This window comes from Amblyomma americanum, chromosome 10, assembly GCF_052857255.1.
Source record: "Amblyomma americanum isolate KBUSLIRL-KWMA chromosome 10, ASM5285725v1, whole genome shotgun sequence".
Taxonomy (NCBI): domain Eukaryota; kingdom Metazoa; phylum Arthropoda; class Arachnida; order Ixodida; family Ixodidae; genus Amblyomma; species Amblyomma americanum.
Window position 1 is genome coordinate 124,657,147 of NC_135506.1, and position 26,879 is coordinate 124,684,025.

General features: G+C 49.5%; 1 protein-coding gene across 2 annotated transcripts in view; it reads left to right on the top strand.

Annotated features, from left to right (window-relative positions):
* LOC144107065 (LMBR1 domain-containing protein 2 homolog) overlaps window positions 1-23,760 on the top strand; it is an 84,637-nt gene extending 60,877 nt beyond the window's left edge. Inside the window, exons 13-14 of one of the 2 annotated variants that reach the window (XR_013309211.1) lie at window positions 18,689-20,992; window positions 21,058-23,760. Coding sequence is in view for 1 of the 2 variants with exons in the window: in XM_077640044.1 (XP_077496170.1) it covers window positions 18,689-18,834 (146 nt within the window). In the remaining variant the exon portion in view is untranslated. Of the gene's footprint in view, window positions 1-18,688 lie in introns of both variants that reach the window. The other variant, XM_077640044.1, reaches the window with a different exon arrangement.
* The last annotated feature ends 3,119 nt before the right edge of the window (window positions 23,761-26,879 follow it).

Sequence of the window (26,879 nt, forward strand, 5' to 3'; positions counted from 1 at the left end):
GTACAGACGGGGTGTGGGGTCATCCGATGAGCAGCAAGGTCACCCGTCCTTGTCTCGCGGCAGGCACACAAAATCAGCATGCCGGGGGGGGCGGGGGGGGGGGGGGGGGTGTTGTTCGCGCTGACGCGTTTTGTTGGAAGGTGGGGGGCTGGCCCCGAAGAAACCATCAGAGGCTCCGCGGAGCTCCGCTTAACCTTCGAGGTTGCACTCCCGTCGCTGTTTCCGCTTCCCCCATGTGGGAGACTTCCCTCCTCGCCCAGCCGGTGCTGTCCTGACGCCCAATGGTGAAGATGGGCCGTGCCGAAATGAAGGGAGAAACAGGTTCTCCACATCCCTCCCCCCTTAAAATGTTGGCCTACGGTTCAACTCATCCATGGATGCCATCGACACAGTGTCCACAAGCGTTGTGGTTACGACTGCAAGACAGCTTGTACAGACGGGGTGTGGGGTCATTCGATGAGCAGCAAGGTCACCCGTCCTTGTCTCGCGGCAGGCACACAAAATCAGCATGCCGGGGGGGGCGGGGGGGGGGGGTGTTGTTCGCGCTGACGCGTTTTGTTGGAAGGTGGGGGGCTGGCCCCGAAGAAACCATCAGAGGCTCCGCGGAGCTCCGCTTAGCCTTCGAGGTTGCACTCCCGTCGCTGTTTCCGTCGCTGTTTCCGCTTCCCCCATGTGGGAGACTTCCCTCCTCGCCCAGCCGGTGCTGTCCTGACGCCCAATGGTGAAGATGGGCCGTGCCGAAATGAAGGGAGAAACAGATTCTCCACATCCCTCCCCCCTTAAAATGTTGGCCTACGGTTCAACTCATCCATGGATGCCATCGACAAAGTGTCCACAAGCGTTGTGGTGACGACTGCAAGACAGCGTGTACAGACGGGGTGTGGGGTCATCCGATGAGCAGCAAGGTCACCCGTCCTTGTCTCGCGGCAGGCACACAAAATCAGCGTGCCGGGGGGGGCGGGGGGGGGGGGGGGTGTTGTTCGCGCTGACGCGTTTTGTTGGAAGGTGGGGGGCTGGCCCCGAAGAAACCATCAGAGGCTCCGCGGAGCTCCGCTTAGCCTTCGAGGTTGCACTCCCGTCGCTGTTTCCGCTTCCCCCATGTGGGAGACTTCCCTCCTCGCCCAGCCGGTGCTGTCCTGACGCCCAATGGTGAAGATGGGCCGTACCGAAATGAAGGGAGAAACAGGTTCTCCACATCCCTCCCCCCTTAAAATGTTGGCCTACGGTTCAACTCATCCATGGATGCCATCGACACAGTGTCCACAAGCGTTGTGGTTACGACTGCAAGACATCTTGTACAGACGGGGTGCGAGGTCATCCGATGAGCAGCAAGGTCACCCGTCCTTGTCTCGCGGCAGGCACACAAAATCATGTGGGAGACTTCCCTCCTCGCCCAGCCGGTGCTGTCCTGACGCCCAATGGTGAAGATGGGCCGTGCCGAAATGAAGGGAGAAACAGATTCTCCACATCCCTCCCCCCTTAATATGTTGGCCTACGGTTCAACTCATCCATGGATGCCATCGACAAAGTGTCCACAAGCGTTGTGGTGACGACTGCAAGACAGCGTGTACAGACGGGGTGTGGGGTCATCCGATGAGCAGCAAGGTCACCCGTCCTTGTCTCGCGGCAGGCACACAAAATCAGCATGCCGGGGGGGGCGGGGGGGGGGGGGGGGGTGTTGTTCGCGCTGACGCGTTTTGTTGGAAGGTGGGGGGCTGGCCCCGAAGAAACCATCAGAGGCTCCGCGGAGCTCCGCTTAACCTTCGAGGTTGCACTCCCGTCGCTGTTTCCGCTTCCCCCATGTGGGAGACTTCCCTCCTCGCCCAGCCGGTGCTGTCCTGACGCCCAATGGTGAAGATGGGCCGTGCCGAAATGAAGGGAGAAACAGGTTCTCCACATCCCTCCCCCCTTAAAATGTTGGCCTACGGTTCAACTCATCCATGGATGCCATCGACACAGTGTCCACAAGCGTTGTGGTTACGACTGCAAGACATCTTGTACAGACGGGGTGCGAGGTCATCCAATGAGCAGCAAGTTCACCCGTCCTTGTCTCGCGGCAGGCACACAAAATCATGTGGGAGACTTCCCTCCTCGCCCAGCCGGTGCTGTCCTGACGCCCAATGGTGAAGATGGGCCGTGCCGAAATGAAGGGAGAAACAGATTCTCCACATCCCTCCCTCCTTAAAATGTTGGCCTACGGTTCAACTCATCCATGGATGCCATCGACAAAGTGTCCACAAGCGTTGTGGTGACGACTGCAAGACAGCGTGTACAGACGGGGTGTGGGGTCATCCGATGAGCAGCAAGGTCACCCGTCCTTGTCTCGCGGCAGGCACACAAAATCAGCATGCCGGGGGGGGCGGGGGGGGGGGGGGGGGGGTGTTGTTCGCGCTGACGCGTTTTGTTGGAAGGTGGGGGGCTGGCCCCGAAGAAACCATCAGAGGCTCCGCGGAGCTCCGCTTAGCCTTCGAGGTTGCACTCCCGTCGCTGTTTCCGCTTCCCCCATGTGGGAGACTTCCCTCCTCGCCCAGCCGGTGCTGTCCTGACGCCCAATGGTGAAGATGGGCCGTACCGAAATGAAGGGAGAAACAGGTTCTCCACATCCCTCCCCCTTTAAAATGTTGGCCTACGGTTCAACTCATCCATGGATGCCATCGACACAGTGTCCACAAGCGTTGTGGTTACGACTGCAAGACATCTTGTACAGACGGGGTGCGAGGTCATCCGATGAGCAGCAAGGTCACCCGTCCTTGTCTCGCGGCAGGCACACAAAATCATGTGGGAGACTTCCCTCCTCGCCCAGCCGGTGCTGTCCTGACGCCCAATGGTGAAGATGGGCCGTGCCGAAATGAAGGGAGAAACAGATTCTCCACATCCCTCCCCCCTTAATATGTTGGCCTACGGTTCAACTCATCCATGGATGCCATCGACAAAGTGTCCACAAGCGTTGTGGTGACGACTGCAAGACAGCGTGTACAGACGGGGTGTGGGGTCATCCGATGAGCAGCAAGGTCACCCGTCCTTGTCTCGCGGCAGGCACACAAAATCAGCATGCCGGGGGGGGCGGGGGGGGGGGGGGGGTGTTGTTCGCGCTGACGCGTTTTGTTGGAAGGTGGGGGGCTGGCCCCGAAGAAACCATCAGAGGCTCCGCGGAGCTCCGCTTAACCTTCGAGGTTGCACTCCCGTCGCTGTTTCCGCTTCCCCCATGTGGGAGACTTCCCTCCTCGCCCAGCCGGTGCTGTCCTGACGCCCAATGGTGAAGATGGGCCGTGCCGAAATGAAGGGAGAAACAGGTTCTCCACATCCCTCCCCCCTTAAAATGTTGGCCTACGGTTCAACTCATCCATGGATGCCATCGACACAGTGTCCACAAGCGTTGTGGTTACGACTGCAAGACATCTTGTACAGACGGGGTGCGAGGTCATCCAATGAGCAGCAAGTTCACCCGTCCTTGTCTCGCGGCAGGCACACAAAATCATGTGGGAGACTTCCCTCCTCGCCCAGCCGGTGCTGTCCTGACGCCCAATGGTGAAGATGGGCCGTGCCGAAATGAAGGGAGAAACAGATTCTCCACATCCCTCCCTCCTTAAAATGTTGGCCTACGGTTCAACTCATCCATGGATGCCATCGACAAAGTGTCCACAAGCGTTGTGGTGACGACTGCAAGACAGCGTGTACAGACGGGGTGTGGGGTCATCCGATGAGCAGCAAGGTCACCCGTCCTTGTCTCGCGGCAGGCACACAAAATCAGCATGCCGGGGGGGGCGGGGGGGGGGGGGGGGTGTTGTTCGCGCTGACGCGTTTTGTTGGAAGGTGGGGGGCTGGCCCCGAAGAAACCATCAGAGGCTCCGCGGAGCTCCGCTTAGCCTTCGAGGTTGCACTCCCGTCGCTGTTTCCGCTTCCCCCATGTGGGAGACTTCCCTCCTCGCCCAGCCGGTGCTGTCCTGACGCCCAATGGTGAAGATGGGCCGTACCGAAATGAAGGGAGAAACAGGTTCTCCACATCCCTCCCCCTTTAAAATGTTGGCCTACGGTTCAACTCATCCATGGATGCCATCGACACAGTGTCCACAAGCGTTGTGGTTACGACTGCAAGACATCTTGTACTGACGGGGTGCGAGGTCATCCGATGAGCAGCAAGGTCACCCGTCCTTGTCTCGCGGCAGGCACACAAAATCATGTGGGAGACTTCCCTCCTCGCCCAGCCGGTGCTGTCCTGACGCCCAATGGTGAAGATGGGCCGTGCCGAAATGAAGGGAGAAACAGATTCTCCACATCCCTCCCCCCTTAAAATGTTGGCCTACGGTTCAACTCATCCATGGATGCCATCGACAAAGTGTCCACAAGCGTTGTGGTGACGACTGCAAGACAGCGTGTACAGACGGGGTGTGGGGTCATCCGATGAGCAGCAAGGTCACCCGTCCTTGTCTCGCGGCAGGCACACAAAATCAGCATGCCGGGGGGGGGGGCGGGGGGGGGGGGGGGTGTTGTTCGCGCTGACGCGTTTTGTTGGAAGGTGGGGGGCTGGCCCCGAAGAAACCATCAGAGGCTCCGCGGAGCTCCGCTTAGCCTTCGAGGTTGCACTCCCGTCGCTGTTTCCGCTTCCCCCATGTGGGAGACTTCCCTCCTCGCCCAGCCGGTGCTGTCCTGACGCCCAATGGTGAAGATGGGCCGTACCGAAATGAAGGGAGAAACAGGTTCTCCACATCCCTCCCCCCTTAAAATGTTGGCCTACGGTTCAACTCATCCATAGATGGCATCGACACAGTGTCCACAAGCGTTGTGGTTACGACTGCAAGACATCTTGTACAGACGGGGTGCGAGGTCATCCGATGAGCAGCAAGGTCACCCGTCCTTGTCTCGCGGCAGGCACACAAAATCAGCATGCCCGGGGGGCGGGAGGGGGGGGGGGGGGGGTGTTGTTCGCGCTGATGCGTTTTGTTGGAAGGTGGGGGGCTGGCCCCCCCCCTCTCATAGCCGCAGTAAACTGCTCGGCGGAGACTCCGCAGCTTATGATGACTCACGGCCGCAAGGCAGCAGGCAGGGACCCATGCAATGGACAGCAGGCCAGGGCGGCTTCTCTCGAAGTCTGCATACTGCTCCTATGATCTCCAAAAGTTTCAATCCAAGGCAATGGAGACCGCGCAAACTGATCATTTGGTAAAATGCAGAGCAATGCGAGTGCCAAACAATTGTACCCGGCACCGCCCAAATGCTCGGTTCATTTGAACGTAGCTTGCTCTCTTCAGTCGAAGCGTGTTTGCGGTTTATTTTCTGGCATGATGTTAAGCTCACTTGAACTGCATTAGTATCTCTGGTTCCGCGAAATTATCAATTCGTTTCGCAGCCGAAAAAAATACCAAGTTCGTTTGAACAAAGTCAGCTTTCTGCAGTTGAGCGAGACCAATATAAATCAAGCAAACACATTTGCGCGTGCCTGTGCCACGGTGCGACTATATCCTCCCAAAAGTGACAGGCAGCTCCTGAAGAGCCTTCGGCCTACTCGCTCTGACACTTGCCAGTGCCAACAAGGGGCCAAGGACAATAGCTAGAGATACGTTTCTGCCAAGGTGACCCTAACGCGAGCGACGCCCACCGCTTCCCGCAGTGTCGGAGCACCCTGGTGCTTTTCTTCCAATTCTGGCTGCAAAGCAAATCAGCCGATTACGGCACCCGGCTCCCAGAGCCAAAGAGACAGAACAGAGAATATTTGCAAGTATGTACAAAAAAATCAGGCCACCCTCCAGGCTTCCGCATTCACTCGCTCCTGGCTTGCTGTTCTCCGTGGACGGCTCGGTCTCGCTCTTTATGTGCGGACTCCGTAGGTTCACCTTCCAAAGGTGTATCGATGAAGTGCTCATCAAAAGCGTAGCATGCACGGCAATTCTCTCATGCTGCTATTACGCTCATCTCGCTGTCAAGGAAGCATCTTAGCCTTGCTAGCAACTCCGAATTCGGGTCAGGCATAACACTGATCCCAATCCGGGCGGGCATTCCATGAACCGAACTGTGTGTCGTCCCTTGTCCCAAGAGCTTGCCCCACGTTGGGTGCCAGTGTGGAAATATCGGGGGGGGAGCCTTCCGCCCCTGCACTCCCACACCACGGGTGCAGCGTTTCCACTCGCTAACCGCGGAGGGGTTCGTGCTCGAGGGAATAAAGTGAAGGGGCGTCAAAGCATTGTGGGAAGCCTGCTAGATTCCCGCCGTGGCGTCTGCGCGGCATCCCGCGTCGCTCTCTTTCCCTTTCTCCCACCTCAGGCGGCGGAGAGAGGGCTGGTGGCTAATCGCTGTCATTCGGCCGCAGCTCCGCCCCCGGCTTCCCAAGGGCCTTTGCCATTGGTGACTTTTGGCGGGAATTCGGGACCCGTTTGGGGTGGTCGCGCGGCGCGCGACCGTCCGAGCGGGGCCCAGAGAGAGAGACCCCTCCGAGACAGCATAAGGTGCGTACATTACTGTTCGCCCGGGCCGGCCTCTGCCGTTCGGACCAGTTCATACTCGAGCTCGCCAGCGTGGGTCCTCGATCCGCCGCGGCTCGAGCCTGTCCAGGGGTCCAACGACCTCTGACAGGCGCACCTTGCGTTGACTGCCCACTCTCTCTCGCAAACGGCTTAACGGCCGACACGAGAGAGATCACAGCACTGCCGCGGGGACAATCTCCTGCAGCGGCGTGCTAGCGGCGCTTTTTTCTTGTTGCCACGAGCGCGCACCGGAGCCTTGCTCTGAGCGCGCCCCGGGACGGGGTGACTGTTGAGTGTGTGTGTGTACCGCTGGAGGACGGCGTCAATAAACGTCCCCTTTGTGAACTTGGAGGCCCGTTTCTTGCGGCGAGCCGCTCTCCTCTCTGCAGAGGTTGAACGCCGCCGCAGCGGTGCCCCAGGGTGCGTGTGGTGACGGCTGATCGGGGCCCTTGGCTCGCGCGAAGCTCGAACCCGCGGTGGGTAGTGGCCTGTGCCGACTGAGAAACCCACAGCGTGAACACTCATATGCTATTTATTACACTTGCAATTAATGTATACAGAGCGGGCCAGCTAGCTACAAAACATCAATGAGGCATTCCTCAGAAGTAGAAGGTAAGAAGGGCGTCCGACTTACCGGCTGGGGCAGGGACGCGACTTCGGGGGTATCGGCGGCGAACGTTTGTATGCGCTGACAATGGCGACTGGGTTTTCCCGTGCGTGCCACATTCTCGGGGCAAAGTGATCCCCGAGAATTTGCAGTGGAAGATGCCAAGAGAGCGCGTTCACTGCGCTCACTTCGCTGCCTGGAACCAGGAGTTCAGTGGCAGGACACGATGGATCTCCGTGCGCCTGCCGCGGAAGGCGATGAGAGTGTGCGGCTGCAACCGCTCACGACGCTGGCCGGATCCCGAAGAAACCATCAACGGCTCCACGGAGTTCAGCTTAGCCTTCGAGGTGGCGCTCCCATCGCTGTTTCCGCATGAGGGAGACTTCCCTCCTCGCCCTGCGGATGCTGTCCTGATACCCGATGGTGAAGATGGGCTGCGTCAAAATGGAAGGAGGAAACAGGTTCTCCACAAGATGGAAGAAACATCCTGGAGGGTTGCTAGCAGCATAACACGCCACCTGCCAGCAGTGGCAGGTGGCATGTGAAGAGCTGCACTCAAATTTCACTTTACCGACTGCCATAATCGTCTGTCAATTTTTTCCACCTTGTGGTGAATGAGCACATCAGTCTTAGGAACTTAAAAAAGAGCACTTGTCTTTATAGTTGCATTATCAGGTAAGTTTTCTAGGTCTGCTTGAGTTTGGGTGTGTTTCAGAGGACCAGGGTTGCTTTCCATTTCATAAGAATTTGACAAAAGAAACATTACTGAGAACCACTCACTTCAGGTTTTGCACAGCCTTCCGGGAAACAGGAACACTACTGAACACCTGTTGTCAGATTTCTTAGCTTACAGGGAAACCTACATTCTAAAATGGCGATGGATTAGGGTGAAGTCGAAAACAGAGCTCTGACGCTCACTGAATAGTTGCCGGGGGATGATATGTTTGCTGGTGGTGCTGGACATAAGTTGATAAGTAGTGCCAAAGAGGTGCTAACCTAGAAAGAAGCACGGTGTCCTTATTTGACGCGCATACTGTGCGTTTGATATTGGGAAGGCAATGGCTTGTATTTTTCACATATAGTACGAATTTTTTTGGAAGTTTGGATTCCGTATAGATTTTAGCAGGAACTGTGGGTCACCAGCTGTTGCGGAGATCTGTCAGTTTGTCGGCCTTAAGTCAAGACTTGCCTTGTTTTGGAGCCATGCCAGATCTTGCAGATTCAATAGACTGGTTCTGAAATCTTTGTGTCTGCCACTCCTCATGTGCACGCCTCTTAGAAGATGGGGCGGTGCTCAAACTTAGAAGCAGCTACTCCAGGCAGAAACCCTCAATATAAAATTTATGGTTTGGTTTATGGGGGTTTAACGTCCCAAAGCGACTCAGGCTATGAGGGACGCCGTAGTGAAGGGCTCCGGAAATTTCGACCACCTGGGGTTCTTTAACGTGCACTGACATCACACAGTACACGGGCCTCTAGAATTTCGCCTCCATCGAAATTCGACCGCCGCGGCCGGGATTTAACCCGTGTTTATGAAGGTAGGTTGTAAGTCGGTGCTCGTTCTGTGTGCTCGTCTTCGTCTTGTCCGTTTTGTGCTTACTAGTGTTGCCTCACCTACTACTAGCCCAGGAATCTGCAGTGCTCAACCTTATTTCTTTTCCTCTGGGCACTTTTATTTGGAGCATTTCCTTGAGGAAACTCATTGCTTCAGTTTTACCGTTGCCATAACATGCAGAGTAGCTCTCTTGCCCTTCTTTTTGTGAATCCCTCCAGAGGTTTCAATGCCCTTCAGTGCTATTGTACCTTTGGTTGGGGTTTACCCAGGTCATCAAGTTAGAATGCTGTCTATAGGCTCGTTTGCTCGACGACTCGCATCCAGCAATTTGTTAATGCGCTGGAGGCGTTGGCACTTCATGGCTGGCTACCAGAAATTTAATGCAGGCAGGAGTAATGTAGTTTCTGTGATGCCATAAAATGTTCCAAAGACGGCAAACGGCAAGACTGGTATGGTCCCAGTCAAGTTTCTTGGAGCTGGTTTTGTACCTCAGATGTAGAGGGTACAATGTTTTGTCTGGAGCCACGTGTTGACAAGCATGAAATTGTTGAGTCCGTCTACCGAGCAGCTCAGAAGCGCCAACGAGGATGGGGTCGCTTAAGTCATTTTAAAAGGGTAATGTGATGTGGATGCATGGATGTTGATGAAGACGATGATATCCAAAGCACGAAGCGAGAGACTGGCAGCTAAATACACGAGATATTCGCCTGTGGTGATGGTCTAATGCAGTAGCCAACGAAGCTGATCCGTTCGTGCCGCCGAGAGTTCTAGCCCCACTTGTACTGTCGCAGCTTCCCAGCTACTCCAGTGGTAGCAGCGGATTTTCAAACTTGGTGGCGCACTGTGATTGATCCTTGGTGGTCACGTGACGTCATCACTCGACCAATCTGAATTTTCTGACATTCAGCAGAGAGGTTTTGGTCTGACGACAGCTCTAATGCAGTCCGCATCCTTACATGAATGGAACGCTTTGCAGGCATGTACAGTAAAATCTCGTTGATACGTTTTTTTAAATTGCGGGGGAAAATGTATTATCCGGAAAAACGTATGATCCAAACCGCCTGATTTTGAGAAATGTAACCCTTGCATGAGGTAAAAAGACATTTATTGACAATTTCGCTTTATAAAAATGTCGACTGGCATTTCTTGGCATAAGAGCTGAACAGATCCTGTTCCAGTGCCCGCTGAATTCAGTTCGCGTTCGCGCTGTCATTAGCGCGGAAGTAAATTCGTAACGCGTCGGATCCGTCGACGGCAGTGACAAAAGTAACCAAACTCTCTTCCTTGTCATTTTCGGATGCTTCGCCCCTCCGCTTTCGAGTACTGTGGGAAAGCCACCGCGGTAGTTGATTGTCGTAGTGTTTGTTTTTTAAGCTGTGTTTCCCAGACCCGGCCCGTTCGTATATAAGCGCATCGCTGTCGTTCGTAGATGCTTCGCCTCCTTACACCGCGAAGAATCCTCAGCGTTTCTCCTCTTCACACCGCGTCCCCGCAGAAATGGCCGTCGCGAATGCTAGCGCTCAGTTTTTATTTTTGTTCTTCGTGGTGGTGGTGGTGGTGGTGCTTCGCCTCGTCGCATTGAGGCACTACAAAGAAGCCGCTACGGCGGATGACTTGCAAAAAACATGTCGCGTGCCCTCTCGTTCGGCCTACTTGTATGTTTGCACATGTGCGTTTGGCAAATAAACTTATTATACAACCCCAGTTTGTCAAATTTTAAACGTAGTAGCCGGGAAATTGTGTTTTCCAGGAATGCATTAACTGGGAGAAATATATCTCTCTTGTCTACGATTTTTAGTGTACGAACAGGGAAATCGTATGAACCGGGAACTTATCAACGAGGTTTTACTGTATTAGCAGCAGCCAACATTGCAAAACTTTATTGTGCTCTCTGAAAACGCAGTTCTTTCTTATGCGCATTGTTGGCCCTGTTTCTTCATGTGTATATTTCTTTTCAGTTATTGTCTTCATTTTCCAATTCACTCCTGTAATGACCCCTTTTGGGTTGGCAGAACTCTAATAAATAAATAAAAAATAGCATTACCTTGTTGAAGAGGCTGTGGCCAGTAGACAGATGGCGGGGAATATCTGTGTAATGTATAGCTAGATTCTGTACAGGCACATTCTTTCTGAAAGCGGGTAAGGAGGGAGGCTGCTTGTTTGACGAGAAAGCCTTGTCAGCCATACTGAAGAACCTGGCATCTTTAGAACTACAACCACGAAAAGTAAAGGCTGGAGCTGTAGCATTGCTGGGTGATCTGAAGCACTGGACAAGTTGCAGACGAAGGTGAGGGAGTCAGTCATTTATTCAACAAAACACATACATCATACATCAGAATCTGTTGGGCATAGCCATAGCTAGTCTGGGCTCATAGTTATGCACACTTGGCATAACAAATGCAAATAGTACAGATGCATCCCAGACATAACAAAAAAAAAGACACATTGAGAAGATGCAGTATCTCTGTTACAGAATCAGTGTGCGTATATCTGGACGTTATGAATCGAGCTGCTGCTCTTTGCACACTTTCAAATTTTTTTGTTAAACCACTTTCTACAGGATTCCATGTAATGCAGGCATATTCTAATCTAGGTCACACATCACTTAAATAGGCAGCTAACTTGGCAGATTGTGAGGCCAGTTTTAATCTTGGACACAAAAACCAGAGTTTCTTTTCAGCGGCTGAACAAATTTTTAGCACGATTTTTCCAGCTTGGATTTCTAGAAATGAGGACTCACCGGTATTTAAGTGTTTCTACTATGGTAAGTGCCGTAGATCTTAGCATATAACAGTACTCATGGACATGTTTGGTCCTGTTCGTGACACGAAAAACGACTGTTTTCTCTTCATTTATCTTCATTTTCCTGCCTTGGCACCATTTTTAGACCGCTACGAGAGCGTCATCAAGTGCTTTTTCATTACCTGTATTATTTGTGCCACAGTAGAGCAGGCAGCCGTCAGCAAAAAGTCTCACTGTAACATCTTTATTAATATCAGAAGCAATGTGGTTAATACAGATTAAAAATAAAACGGGACCCAAGATGGACCTCTGAGGTACACCAGAGGTTACGCTTAATAATTCTGACTTGTTACCATCGATTTCATCAAGTTGGGACCTTCTGCTTAGATATGCTGATATCCAGTGCACAAGTTTATGATTAATATTCATTAATAGTAATTGTATAACTAAATCACTGTGTTGTTTCAAAAGCCTTCGAAAGGTCAAGGCATATTGCATCGATTTGTTTCTTATCGTTCAGAGCCTTTGCGAAGTCACTTATTGCCTCTACTAGTAGTTGTGTTACAGTGTTGCTGGAAACCATGCTGATTTGGAAAAAAGCTTTTGTCGATTCAAGATGCATATATATTGCCTTTGGTATTATGTGTTGCAAGTTAAAGAGATTGGCCTGTAATTTTCAACTGTCTGCCGGTTTCCAGTTTTGTGTACTGGGACCAGTTTAGAACTAAGCCAGTCATTTGGGACCCGTTTCTGTTCAAGTGAGGTTTTAAATATAATGATCAGGCAATGGATTACCCATTCCGCATACCTGCATAAAAAGGCTTGGTATGCTGTCCGGTCTGATATACTTTTTTAAATTTATATTTAACACAAGAGATAACACTCCTTCATAGGTTAATTCAATATCAGACATTGTTGATTCTTGTATTTGTGATGATAAATCCGATGACGCAGTGTTTGTTGCTGGGGCAATAAGCACAGATTGAAAAAACTTTTGAGCGGTCGCAATCACTGAAGAATTGGTAGTCACCTGATCGCCGATAACAATGCTTTAAGAGTTATCTTTCTGTGACAAGTGATGCCAAAATCAATGGAGAGAAGATTGCATGTAATTAGTTAATGTTTCATCATAATACTTTGTTTTGGCTTCTCTCAGCATTTGCCTTAAAAGGCCTGATAAATGAGAGGTTAAACTACAATTTCTTGGCACTCACCATGGCTACAACACCGTGGACGAGTGAGAATTGAATTCCTTCTTTTATGATTATTGCGACGCCCCCGCCTCGAGTTTCCCAATCGTTACGAACTATCTTGTAGCCTGGAGATACCAGCTTGCTATCTCCCATTTCCGGGCGTAACCAAGTTTCACTGATGGTAACTACGTGTGGATCATAAGTAACTAATAAGTGCTCTAAATCACCAGTTTTATTGACCAAGCTCCTTGCGTTCAGATTTATCATCCAAGAGGGGGGTAGTTGCTCGTTTGCTTGAGTACATTCCTGATTCCGCACAGGCGGACATTTTCTGGTACTATGGATTTAACTCGGCGGAATTGCGGCATTGGTCATTTTCTACATTCATAGGTCGCTGGGGGTCCTCATCCCACTCCTGGGGGAGTGGTGCAGCGGTTATGCGAAGCACCACTGCACAGCGATGGCAGGTGCACTCACCGGTGGGGCTTGTGCGGCCCAGCTTGCACTTCCTGAGCAACCTCTCATTCATTAAGTGAGCTACCACCTGCCACGGTGGTCAGTTTGTTCACAATTCGGTGGGGAGGTTGGGATGAATAGGTTGCCGGAGCAGCCGGTTGCTTCAAACAGTCGCCGCTGACAAAGCTGACGGCAAAAAATTTTTGCCCAGTTGGGGTTTTAACGCTATCGCTTTAAAAACTGCAATATAATCGTTGATACGTCGTTTTAATTCACTGCTTAAACAGTTGGACCGAGAACAAACGACTTATCAGGAGTTATAGACCATTCACGGTGCGCAGTTCGAGACTGGATGGCGCCACAGGCGTGCTCAGTACTCAGCGCGATTAATGCAAAAGTACCCCTAGGGTCTGACTATATTGCCTGGAATATGCTGGCTAGTGTGTCAAGCAGAGGGGCCTCCCAATGGGAGGAGGTAGCAGCGCCAGTGCTGCCTTTCAACTGTGGCACTGCTTGTCGTAAAGGTGCTGTCAGGCTCAGCGGCCCTCCTTTGCTGGTTGCTGCAGTCGCTGCATTTGCAGTGGCTGGGTGTTTACGAGGCGTTCTGCTCACATCTGCGCTGTTCTTCGGTATTGTTTGCGCTGTTTTTTAAGCCCACGGAACTGGAACTATCACTGGCTAATCATGGAACGTGAAGCATCAAGGCGGGGAGAAAACATGCTTTGTGCCGCTGTGTCTGAGCAGCTACCGGTCGAACCTGGACAAGGTTTCTATGGAAGCTGATCAAAAGAGAGTACCGCAAGCTAACTCCAGCATGCGCTGTCTGCGAGAAGCATTCTGAGGACAGTTACGCAGAGAGAAGGTTTAAAGTTACGGTGGCCGGCATCGTCAATGCGCTCACCACAGAGAGACCTTGCCTCTGGAACAGTCCAGCAGTCAACTTCAATTATTTTGTTGTTCATTAATTAAACAATTAATTCAGTGCTATGCTTAATTTGGCAGAAACTTTTAGCAGTGAATTCAAAAATTTTTACTTGTTTACTATTGCTGTGACTTAGTTTGTGCTATATTGCAGACTTTGTAGATCGAATCAAGGGTACAATCATTCCATTATTTTTGTTCTTGCCTATAATTTTCTTACAAAAAGGAGCGCAAGCTCACAGACGTATGCATAGACTTTTTTTTTCCGAATCGAGCTGTGACTTACAAGTGAAACATAAGAATAGTAAGTCCAATTCAGACTGCTTGTGTTGATCATCGCATGTGATTATTGGAGACAGGTGCCATGTTGGGATAGAGTAAATACGTCCTGCATTTCTTTTGCATATGCGCGAGGTTATTAAACATTGATTGACATATCAACATTCCAGTTGGCACAGGGTCTGTGTTGATAAGGTGGACTGCTGAGCTGGTTGGTACATGATCAATTAAAAATAGCAGCAGAGAGAAACGAAGACCAAGAAGCGACACACCCACGATGAGGATGATGGTACTCTTGCATTGTCCTCATCATGTATGTGTTGCTTCTTTGTCTTCGTTTCTCTGTGCCACTGTTTTGTAGCGATAGCTACATTACGGTAGCATTTCGAGCCTTCAGCATGGTGGCGCGCAACCCTGTGGCGGTGCCTTCACCCTGTGGCTGCGCCGCCACGCTGTCACGTGGTTGGTCACGTGGTGCGGAGCAGCTGCCGACGGCGCAGTGCCGTGGCTAATCACGTGGTTCGTCACATGGTTATTCACGTGACCAAGTTCCACTCGACCAGCTGTAGCTATCGCGTCACTCCAGGTTTAACCAGAGCTAAACCACAGCCAATTTTTTAATTGGTCTATGTTGCTATTTGCAGCAGTAGATTGCACCAATGAGATCTCTTGGGTCATATAACAACGAACAGAATGCAAAGCTGTTGTAATGACCTTTGCAAAAAATATTAATGCTATTTTTGAATACCACTGTCTCACGCACTTCCACATGATCGGCATGGATCTTTTCCAGGCCAGTTGTTTAATCGCCAAAACGGTCGCTGCTACACAGACCAGCCATCTGGATACAGACCTTGTCGCGCTCACTCAGCATGATGTTGCATACAATTAACCTATGATCGCAATTGACATGTGTGATGGTGATGCACGGATCCATGTAGCAGCAAAACAAATCCTAGTCGAACTTGACCGTTCATTACCGTGCGGTATAGCTGGCATAGAGCTATACTGTACGTGCACCAGTTATCGCACCGGCTGAGAAAAGTTGGAGAGAAGTGAAGTGCGGTGTGGACATGATGTTCACTGCCCCTGAAAAGCTGGTGCACATGTGCAAAGCCGTCAATGAAAAGAAAAAACTGCTCTGCACCATAAGACACGAGTGCATGTTCGTACCTTGCACTGCTGGCGTCGTATACCGCACACCTCTCTCCTGCGGTAAATGCTACGTGGGGCAGTCTGGACGCTGCCTAAACAAACGGCTACGAGAGCATCGCACGCTGGTAGATTCATTGGCAGGAGCGGCCATTTGGCCAAGCATTGTAAGCGGTGCAGGTGCGCGCCGGCGTTTGATGCCACGTGTGTGCTTGGTAGGGGAGGCACAAGGTTAGGCCATGAGATTTGTGAGGCCTATCACATTAACAGGGAAGGTGATAACTCTGTAAGCACGACTTCACTTGCCTTGTCCAAAAAATAAAAAATGTACCTAAGGAACAGTTTGCCACATTTTGATTAGATCATGCATGTATTGTTAACCCAGTGAGCGCATGCACCACCGAAGGGCATTTATGTACCTTTCTGTCGCAGTAAAACCTCAGTTGATGTTTAGCGCTCATCCTGTCTTCTATGTCTGTGTCCTAGTTATATACGCTAGTCTTTTAATTAATGATTACTAGACTAGATCTGGCAGTACGTGGTAAACATTTCGTTGGCCTTGTACGTGGCGCTATTTCAGTTGAGGATTTTCTATTAACAGTTCCAGGCCGGCAAGTTTGTGTCTTACCAAGGAAGTTTTCAGACGAAAGTGCTCTCAAAGCAAGGAGTAAGGCTTTGCCGTGAAAAGCACGACGCACGTTTAGTTACCGATAGTTACCAAGGCCACACTAGCCGTAGCAGCCCGCGAACGCGGCTCAGTGGCGGCTCGGCTGCGGAGGGTGGTTGGTTCGAAACCCACCGCCGGCCACCCATCGGTAAAAATGGGTACAAGCGTCCACCAGCTTGGCGCCCGGCTTCCTCAGGTGTGTGTGCTTGGAAGAGGCTCCGCAAACCCCGCTGCACCCTACGGGGGGCAAAACCAGTTTCGAACACTCAGCCTGCAAAGGTGGTTCACGATTCAGATGAGACATTCAGTTGACCTTAGCGTTCGATGAAGTTTAAATGAGCTCGCTCTACAGGAGTTCAGCAGATGAGAATGTGCTCGAAGAAGTTCAGCATGCTGCGCCATGGTTCTGGTGGGAGTTCTGAAGCATAAACATTGAGAAGTGGCAGGTGTTCTCTACCTGATGCATGGAAGAAGGAAAGAACTCGGGAGAGGTGATTACGTCACATTTTTTGAAGTCGGGCCTCTCCCTGCTCCCCCTCCCCCAATTTTGCGCTTGCGCATGCGCAGCAGGCATTGCAGCTGACGACGCCCTTGCGCCCAGCGTTACTATTGGCTGCGTCGTCGGCCAAAGATCCCCCAGTAGCCCCTTGCAAAAGCGCGTGACTTCCGGCACAGTTGTTGGCGTGCGGCTGAGATAGCGAGGGCTTCTCCCAAGTTTTCCTTCCTCCATGACCCGGTGCGTTTAAGGCGGCCAGGGTGTCAATAGAGAGTTTCGATCCGCTACGGTGATCCGCTTCTGCGCGGCACCACTACGCACGCGCAGATTGATCCCGATGCGGTAGGCGTGCACGCAGCTGATGGGAATGTGGCGGCATCTGGCGACCCCATGGCGTTCTACGCACGTGCATTGGCACCTCGCGGAAGCGGATGGTGCTATGCTATAGCTCTCTAATAATCAGTACCTTATAGCAACCTCTGTTAGCATTATACCCTCGAAACCGCGATGGTACGCCGTAACGCTTGGTAATGTCGTCAGCACAACTGATACATGCTTGAGTCACATAAACACTAAACATAGTATAGTATGGGTTCCGGGACATGAGGGGATGAGGGGCAACATGGCAGCAGATGAGTTAGCTGGAGAATACGTTAACCGTGCAGACTCAACACTTTGCACCACTGGCAGCTTTGATCCTGTTACCCCCTTGGTACTCAGACATACTTGATCATTACAGGTGTCAGCGGAAACACTACCCAGCCCCACACAAAAGGCTAACAAAAGAGGGGGTGGTAGACTGGTGCAAACTACAAACCAGTACCTAACCGTACCTGCACGAACTGCACAAGATTTACCCTACACAACATGTAGACGAATGTCCGTGGTGCCAGGGTAAACCTACACTAGAGCATGTCACATGGACCTGCCCGAAGGCAGACTTAGAGCCTAGAATAGATCACCCGAGTGTGACCCAAGCATCGACCACGGTGCCCAGTGACCCGTAAGGGTCAAGAACGCTTTAAATTTGTCACAAATAAAATTATTTCCATCCATCCATCCGCGCTTCAGTGACCGTCGACACAGCTAGGTACCTTGTGTTGCCTGAGAATGAAGCAGCTATCGCGCGTGCGAATACTGAACAGTGCGCCGCTGAGAATGCGCGATAACAACAAATGTTGTGCGATGGTGCTATCGCCGAGTTATGCGATTTATGAAGTTTAACTTTTTGGGTGTTATTCCTTTGAAAAAAGAATAAGGTCAGTTTTAAGAGACTCGAAATATAGCGTATGTTTAAAGGGGAGCCAGCTTCTTTTTATTTGTAATGGCAGATTTCGTAGTGTAGTCTTGCTTCAGGGTTTTGTTTATTTATTTCACGGTGGCCTCGAGCTTTGACGCCAAGGGGCGAAAGGTGGACCACGCAAGCGCTCAATGTTCACTCTATTTGCAGAAGGACAAAATGCGTGCTCTTTTTCGCACAAGTGATGGGCGACAAAGAACCCAGCCGATGGAAAGTGTCGAGGAGGAGGAACACCCTTTAAACTACATCCAGATTTTTTTCTTCACTAACAACAGATTCTTTCTGCCTATCTTGATGCTTTGTTTGAAACAACCTACCTTGAAAGAAACGGATCCTTTGATTTTAGAGTAAATGTAGGATGCTACGGCATAGAACAAATTATCGCTTGCAATGTTTACTATACCTTGCCTTTGAAATAAGTATAGACAAATTAATGATGCTATGCAAACTTCCTCTGTTCCTTCCTTTAAGGTGTCCTGATGTATCCGTGTTTATTATTTTGTCGACCTCTATCTGATAACGCCTTGGATTACTTTTTTATAATATTCATACTACTCCTACTTCATGTCTTACGTGTCCTTTGTTATAATGTTCTGTTGTTAGTGCTCTATTATAATTTGGCACATTGAAATTATCTGTGTTTTAAGCGTATGTTATTTTGTTTTGTAACAAAGTGATGGCACTGTTCTCTAACTTATTTCAAGGTTTAAAGACCTAGTTGGGTACTCCGTAACTTTCATCTTTCTTATTTTAATTTTCTGTGCATGTGAAACTAAGAATGAATAAAATGAATTGAATATGAAAAGGGGGCGTTTATTGTTGAGAAAAATTAATCTGTAAATGGAACATTTCTTCCCACCAGGTTCCGGCCTGACCCGGTCCGGCTCGGAGGAGAGCGCGCGCACCGAGTTGCTGCGTGGCGTGGAGCCCCTGGCCGGATATACGGCCCCTCGGTCGGATGCCTGGCGCTCCTCGCCACCACCCAGGGGGCTCTTCGACGATGTCTGAAGCCCTGGAGAAGCGCGGCCCGCATCGGGGAAGGCCACCGATGCTCGTGTTGTTGGCGCTGGACTGCGCGCCGCATGTCATCGCTGCGTCGCACTCGTCAGTGCAGAGATGGGGGACAACACCTAAGGGCTCCCCGAAAGCGACGGTCCGTGTGCACACGATGTGCTGCAGAGAGGCCTCGGTCAGTACCATCATCAGCAGCGTGAAGGACCGTTGTCGACAGGTTTCGCCATGTGTAAATATGTGGGGGTGGCAACCCTGGGGGAATTCTTCGCGTAGCAATTACCATCGGACTATATTCGCTTCTAGGTGATAGTAAGAGTAGTGATCACATAGAATGAGCTAGTTAATCAGGTGTACTGGCTTTGGCCGCCTTAACACTGGCTTTAGTAAACAGCGCAACATAAAAAAAAAACCGGCAGTCCCTTGGGCGTCAGCCCAAGGCATACCAGGTGTTTGGCATCGATGAGCTGCACACACTGGGGGTTGCGCATTATGCGGCACGAGATCTTTCCCTTCCCATCGAAAGTGCATTCCGCAAGAAAAGCGCGGTATGAAATTTTGCATTCCTAAAGGAGTACACCACACATTTTTGGCTTTTCGCTCCTGGCCCACCTCTCTTTGCTGACATCCTCTCTGCTGTTTCATTGGTCTCGCCGTGTTGCACAGCTTCCCCTTCCTGGAGGCTCACATCCTTTCGTTGCTTCACCCTTGGCTAGTTTTACTCCCTGCTGATGTTGCACTGAACGGCAGAAATATTTGTGGAAAGTAACTGCTAGGTAGTACTTGAAACTTTGCCTTGGGCAGCCAGCAAGCGGCTGGCATTACGTGGACTTTAAATGTCCATGTGTCTCTATACATTCCGTATATTAAACGTGCTGTGTATGCTGCTTAGACGTAAGCTGTTTGTTGTGGAAGGAACCTGTCTGCAGCACCTTTTCCATCGTGCAGTGTGCGTCTTGGTCATTGGATGTCTTTCCCAGCGGCGCACTGTTCTGCCTAGTGTGCCCCTCTCATGTGAGGTTAGGATGCAGCTGAGCGCTGGATCGTATCTGCACTGGACCGTGCCTTGGATGTGGCCAGTGAAGGATTCTGGAAGAACGTCGCACATTGTGTCTGGCAGTCAGGCTGCACCATTTCTAGCGTACGCTGGCCAGGCGCTTCGCACCATTGCAAGCTTGACGCGTCAGGTATGCAGAGGTTTAGTGAGAGCCAAATGTCTAAGATCGAATATTGCTGTTAAATTTGATCAAAATGTAAGTGCAGCGGATCAGAATCGCAACATAGCACAATGCTTTGCATTGCATGGCAGTATCGTACGACGTCTCACGATACCGGAACAAGAGAAAAAGATATCCAAGTCTGGTAATTTTCACGTTGCTGAAACTCCGGCTTTCAGCAGTAGGAAGCAATCTTCTCACTGTATGTTTATTTAACTGGGATTTAATTCTACTTGTAAGTAGACGATTTATGTGATCCTATGTGTACAGGTGTCTGATGGTATTTTTCGTGCTTAAGTAGCGCGTCTTAGAGCAGTCAGCAAAGTGTAATTCAATCTTTTTCTAGCTCATATAATACCATGCTGAGGAAAGCGAAGATTGTGATTCTTGAGCTGTCAGCAGTTATGAGAGATGCTGCCTTTGAGAGTGCAGAGCCTTTTCCCGGCTGGAGCAGTGCCGTCATTGGCCTAACCAAGACAGGGATAGCGAAAAGAGCACCAGGAAGTTACTTGGCGGCGACCGGTGGCTCCAGAGTAGCGTGCGTCGTTGCCTACCACGTCATCGGTAAGGTATGCGGCGGGCGAGTAGTGCCAGTTGTGGCCGCCGCTCACTCCAAGTTGACGCCACAGTAGCGAGGCGAGGCTCAGCGGCAGTGGATTGCTGTGCCCAAGCCGGAGCTGTTTCAGTTCGGTGCTGTGTGTTTCATATGCGGTTGTTTGTGGTTCATAAGCCACAGCAACTGCACTCAAGCATCGCATTACCGAGAAGTGTAATCATCAGCAAATTTTCTCGCTCATCATAAGCTATGAAAAATTGTCGCTGCAGTTACTCAGTGTTCCCCAAGAGGAAAGTACACAATGGTTGCATACTCTCAGTACTCATCTGTGAGGTGGAAACCTGGAGGTTACAAAAAGGCTTGAAATTAAGTTGAGGACAGCGCAGCGATATCAAACAAAATGGTGAGTGTATCTTTAAGAGACAGGAAAACAGCCGAGTGGGTCAGCGGCAGAAGCGAGTTAATGAAGTTTTGAGTTGAAATCAGGTGGTGGTCAGGGCATGTAATGCAAAGGCAAGATAACCGATGATCATTAAGGGTAACTGATTGGATTCCTAAAGAGTGCAAGCCTTGCAGGGGGCATCAGAGGGTCAGGTGGATGGATGAGGTGATGAAATTTGCGGGGATAAAGTGGTCGCAGCTGGCACAAGACAGGGTTAATGGAGGTCGGTGTGCTTTTGTCATACAGTCCTCACTTTCAGGGGGCCAGCGCCTCCGCCCGACTTAAAGGGTTCAGCCTTATCCATCCATCCATCCACCTGGATAACAGGATCATGGGCGGGCAGGTGTAATTACAGTTTGCTGTGTACATGTTTTGTGTGAAACGTGGCAACGTGTCACAACTTGCTCAAAATTGAGCACTCAGACTCTCATTACGAGGGTCGTCAATTTATTCATTGCAGAAATGCATTTGATTAGGTTGAAGCATCAGCTGGTATGCGGGCACTGCGTAACAGGACGCGGTGGTGGTGGTGGTAAAACTTTATTGGATGCACTGGGGTGGGTTTTAGAGGAGAGTGGAGGGTTTCACCGCTCCCTTGCCTGGGTGGTAGTCCTCATTCCGGGACACCATTGATGGTAGCCACTGCCCGCTCTCTTTGAACCAGAGCCCTCTGGGACTCCAGGTCCAAGCAGTCGGACAAGATCGCCTCCCAGCCCTCTCTCGGCCGATGCGGCGGAATTGTTTTTATGCATGCTAGAAGTTGAGGGAGTGCACAGGGGCCATAATCCTCCACACCAGCTGTGCTGAGAGCATTCCAAGTGGAAAGGGCACCAGGCAAGGGAGACCATTTGTGTTCTGTCTCCGCATGTTGTCCACGAGGTGCTGAAAGGGCCGGATGCGGAAAAACTAGCTGTGAGAGTTGAGTGACATCGCCCTTCGAAGTATAAAGGTGGTGCAGCTAGTAAAGCGCTGCAAAGAATGTGCGAACACATCAGCAGAACAGACTTGGTAGTTCATTTAGTTTTCAGTCATGACTCTTTATGTTCTGAATTACCGTAAAAACCGGACTATAGGTCGGACTGGAATATAGGTCGACCCCCTAACTAACCAATTCTAAAAATGAAAAAGATCTTTTTCAATGGGAAAAGTACCGAAAGACATCCTTACTTTGAAACAAATGCGACTCGAGAGGTTGCACAATGGTGACAGCATTTAATTTCATTTAAATGCTGCTTGTATGTACACCCGGCAAATTTTTTAACAATATCGCGCTCCAATCAGCCCGCGTGTTTGTTTCTGGCACAGGCAAGTACGGCGCCGTAGAGCAAAGCCCTCCTCTTCATGAATCGCCGCAACCAGGATGGCGAGCATTTGAATTGCGCCCTCGTGAGTCTAGAGACACGCGCGATCTCTGCCGCTTCCACGCGGATGCATTCGGCAGTCACAGGCAGCGATCTTGCTCGCAGCGCAACGTTTCCTTCCTATTCTCGATAAATTACGCTCTGCCCACGAAATGATGTTTTCTTCTGGTTGCTGCAAGTTGTAATACGCAGCTTCTGCCTCCGCCAGTACTGAATGCTCTTTTCGGATACTCCAAATTCCCACTGTGCCGCCAGGTTCCCGTGAGCTTCCTCGTACTCAATCGTGTTTTTCTTGAAGGCGACGGTAAATTGCCGTTAGCTTCCGCTTTGCATCTACTGAAACGCAAAATGGCGGCACTGCTGCTGATGGCGATGGTGATGGAGGCTGCTGACTTCAGCCACCCATTGTTGCAAGACTTCCGTATTTTTTCCGCCAATGACCAGTATATAAGACGGGGGTCGAATTTTCACCATGGTTTTTTGAAAAAAAGTTCGACTTATATTCCGGTTTTTACGGTATAAATTTGCAACCGATGTTGCCAACTATCATTTATACATGTCCGTACGAATATGAATTGCTAAGGGACACAGACCCCGTCAAGCTGTCTTCTTCAGCTTTTTGTCTGTGCTCCAGACCTCTGTAAAGATGTCGAATAAAGATGAATGAATGAATGAATGAATACTGACGCACTTCCAGCACAAGTTTGACCTGCTTCTCTCCCTCCCAAGCAGAGTTGTGCAGGGTTTATGAAAGTATATGAGAAATTCCAGCAAGAGGCGTTGCATCGAACGTGTATTGTTAACAACCTGTGTTCATCATACCTTGCACTGGCCCTGCTGATCTGCACGAAGTGGCGCAGCGGCTGAAGCGTTTTTCACTGGCGCTAAATCCCGGCCTTTCATTTGGGACGAAATGCATAAGGCACCCGTGTGCTCTGCAGTGTCCCTTATGCTAGAGGTCCAGGTGGTCCATGGCTGTAGAGAGTCTGCTGAGGAAGCGATATACTCAGCAGCAGCGCTTCATCGCTGCCAGCAAGCTGCAGACGTCTGCCGCCCATGTGCCATATGCGACGTGGCGTGAAGTACCTCAGCGCCAGCATAGTCTGCGTTGTCGTGCGCATATATGTACATACTACCGGTGCGCCGCTGTCAACCAGTGTGTACTGTATCTCCCACTTCTCTGTCATGCGTCTCTTCCCGACGCCTCACTGTAAGATCTTGGCCATTTTTCCTTTCGGGATAAGAGCAGCCTTGCGTAGCTTTAGAGACGTACCATTTGCTAATATATTTTTATTTATTGACCTCCTAGGTTCTTGTGTCGAATAAATGTTGTTTTGCCGCATCGAGTCCGAATGTCGTTTCAGTCATGCGTGCAATGTGCGCACTCACCGAGCAACACTCCGGACCAGCTTTATATTATAGCGTGGACAGAGTGAGCATTCTTTTTGAAACGAGCGGTCAAAAGCTGTAGTCTAGAAGTGTCCTCTGAGTGGGCATGTCCGCCTTCATCTGCACTGATTCTTTGGAGCCCCAAAGGTGACTGCAGAATGATGTCGACTTGGCTGGAGCTGCACTATATTGCCTTTGCTGCATCACTGATTTTAAAGTATGCAAAAGCAAATATTGCGGAAAGGATTACGGTTGCTGCAGTAAATGCTTACAGTGCTCAAAAAACACATAAAGGCGTTTGGGATGAATTTACAGGCTGTGGGACGCAACTAACACAACCCAAGAAGGTCGAGGCTGTTTTTAAGCCCGGCCTTTTTAGAATCATTAAGTGGACACTTGCAGAATACGGCCCCTCAAGAGCGACTGGGCGGTACTTGGCTTACTTGTTTTTGTTTCTGTGTACTGCCGTCTTCGGACATTATGCTCACAACGTGCGATTACACTTTCTCATTTTTGTTCATGAGGGCGGAAAAGTGCGCCGCCGGCACGGGAACAAAGCGTCATTTCAGACACCGAGTAAAGAAAAGAACTTGTCTCCAAGCATGTTTTAAACGACGGCAATGAATTTTGAGGTAGTCTTAGGTAATTTTTGAAAAAGGCGTATTGGAAGTCATTGCTTTGCTAATGCTGATGTCAGCGAATTGTGCTTTCATGGGCTGTAGCCGTATGAATAAAGGTAGGCGCAGACTAAGATATTCAAATTCTTTATTTTTTCATAAAAACATAATAGAAGTGTGTCCAGCAGAACAAGGGACAGTTGCTTTAATTCAAAAACATCGTGCATGCTAAATTACGATAATAAATCGGATGCGAACAGCAGATAGATGTCCTTTAACATATTTAATGCATGCGCTGAAAGAATTTTTTAGCTGTAAATAAATGCAAAAGTGTGAGCGTATTTTATTTTTTGTGGAAGAGTATTTCATATCTAAACACAAATGAAAGAGAGCCATCGTTCTCTATAAACGTGCGTGGGCAGTAGATTAAAGTTGCGTAATGCTACATTTCTGGTAGTATGCGATGATGTATGGAAGAGGGACATATGGAAGGGGTGGTTGTTTCTTACGATACTGTTTGCGACAGTTGCCGTTTTTAGGAGGCGTAGTGAATCGAAGGGTAATATCTGTAGGCCGTGGAATAATGGGTTGCTGGGGTGATCCTGCTCAGAATGCGTTATGATTCGTATTGATCATTTCTGCAATTTTCTGATTGGCTGGAGATAACTATTGTAGGTCCATCCCCATGATTCCAGACAGTATGAGAGATGACTGTGGATAAAGGAGAAATACAAAATACATAAAGTATTTGTGTCAAAAAAGTCGTACTTGAAGCAGTTTATAGCTCCCCGATGCCACCTTCACCCCACTGCTAATGGTTTTGCCAGTGCAGGTGTCTATCAAATATTACACCAAGATAATTAAAACAAGGAGTGTATTCTAGTAGATAGTTGTCAATACTAATGTTTACAGAGTTAGCATCTACTTGTTTTCTACGGGAGTGAAATATAGTATATTTTGTTTTTTTGACATTTACAGTAAGGTTGTTGGCCGGAAACCATTTAGAAACGATTGCCAAATCTATGTTTGCTGTGTACTGCATTTCTTCGATGCTATTGCCTGTAATTATAGTGGTGTCATCTGCATACATCAGTATTTCTTCAAATTTTAATACACGTGGAAGGTCATAAACGTATATAGAAAAAAGCATGGGTCCCAAAATAGACCCTTGGGGCACGCCTGTATGAATACGTTGTGACGATGAGACATTACTCATGACAACTATCTAATGACATTCATTGAAGTAACTAGAAAACAAATCGAAAATCCGTTCCCTAAAACAGCAGTGCTTTAGCTTGTACAAAAGGATGGAATGGTCAAACATATGGAAAGCTTTTTTAAATCGAGAAAGACTACAGCTACAAGTTTTTTTGTCATTTAAAGCACAGTTTATAATGTGCGCTAAAGTCTGCACAGCTGTTGAGGTTGAATGGTTTTGCCGAAAACCATGTTGCTGTGGGCAAATTATGTTGTATTTCTGTGTAAAGGTATTGATTCGATTCACAAGGATTTTCTCAAAAAGTATATTAGTGGCACTGAGCATGAATATTGCTCGATAACTAGAAGGGTTTGAGCGATCACCGTCCGTGTATATTCAGACAACTTGTGCTGTTTTGAGCGACGCTGGGTACGTGGCGGTTTGGAGTGAGTGATTGAAGACGTGGCATAATACTGGATCCAGAATATCAATATTTTCTTTTAATATGCGTACTGTAATTTCATCTATACCTGCAGCTTCATTGCTATCCATAGTTGCTAATGTTGAGTGTATTTCATTAAGTTCAATGCTATCCATATGAAAGGAGTTTGAGAGTGGGCTTGGTAACGAAGAATTTATATCTGTGTTATTTACATTGCTACCTGAAAATTCCAATGGTAGTAAGATATGAATTACAGCTGTTTACAACATTCTGATCAACCACGTCAGGAAAAGTCTGTCTGTGTGGCTTGCCTATAACACTATTCATGATTTCCCGGAATTCTCTAGTTGCCGGAGCTCTGCTCGATTAAACGTGTATAGTATTCTTTTTTTCGTGTACGCATAACTGCCACGAATTTGTTGCGTATCTTTTTGTATTGACCCAAGTAATAGCTGTTATCCTTATGCTGTTTCCATTTATGATACCAAAAGTCCTGCTGCAATGCTGCTAAAATCTGCTCCGTCATCCAGGGTGAGATGGGCACCTTATATGAGCAAACAGATGTCTCAGTACTGCTGCTAGTTTTAACGCGTCAGAAAGTCAATTAGATTGGAGAATTCAATGTCGACGTCATCGTGGTATTAGGTACTAGCGTCGATTAACTGGATATTCGATCTAAGCAAAGCGTAGTCAACCCTCATACTTACTTTGGTGTGCTTTAATTTTGGTTTTATGACGTTTTTGACCGCTACATAGGTGGGGAGATGATCTGAGATTGGTTGGTTGCATACCCCAGCAATAATATTCGAGGTTATATTAG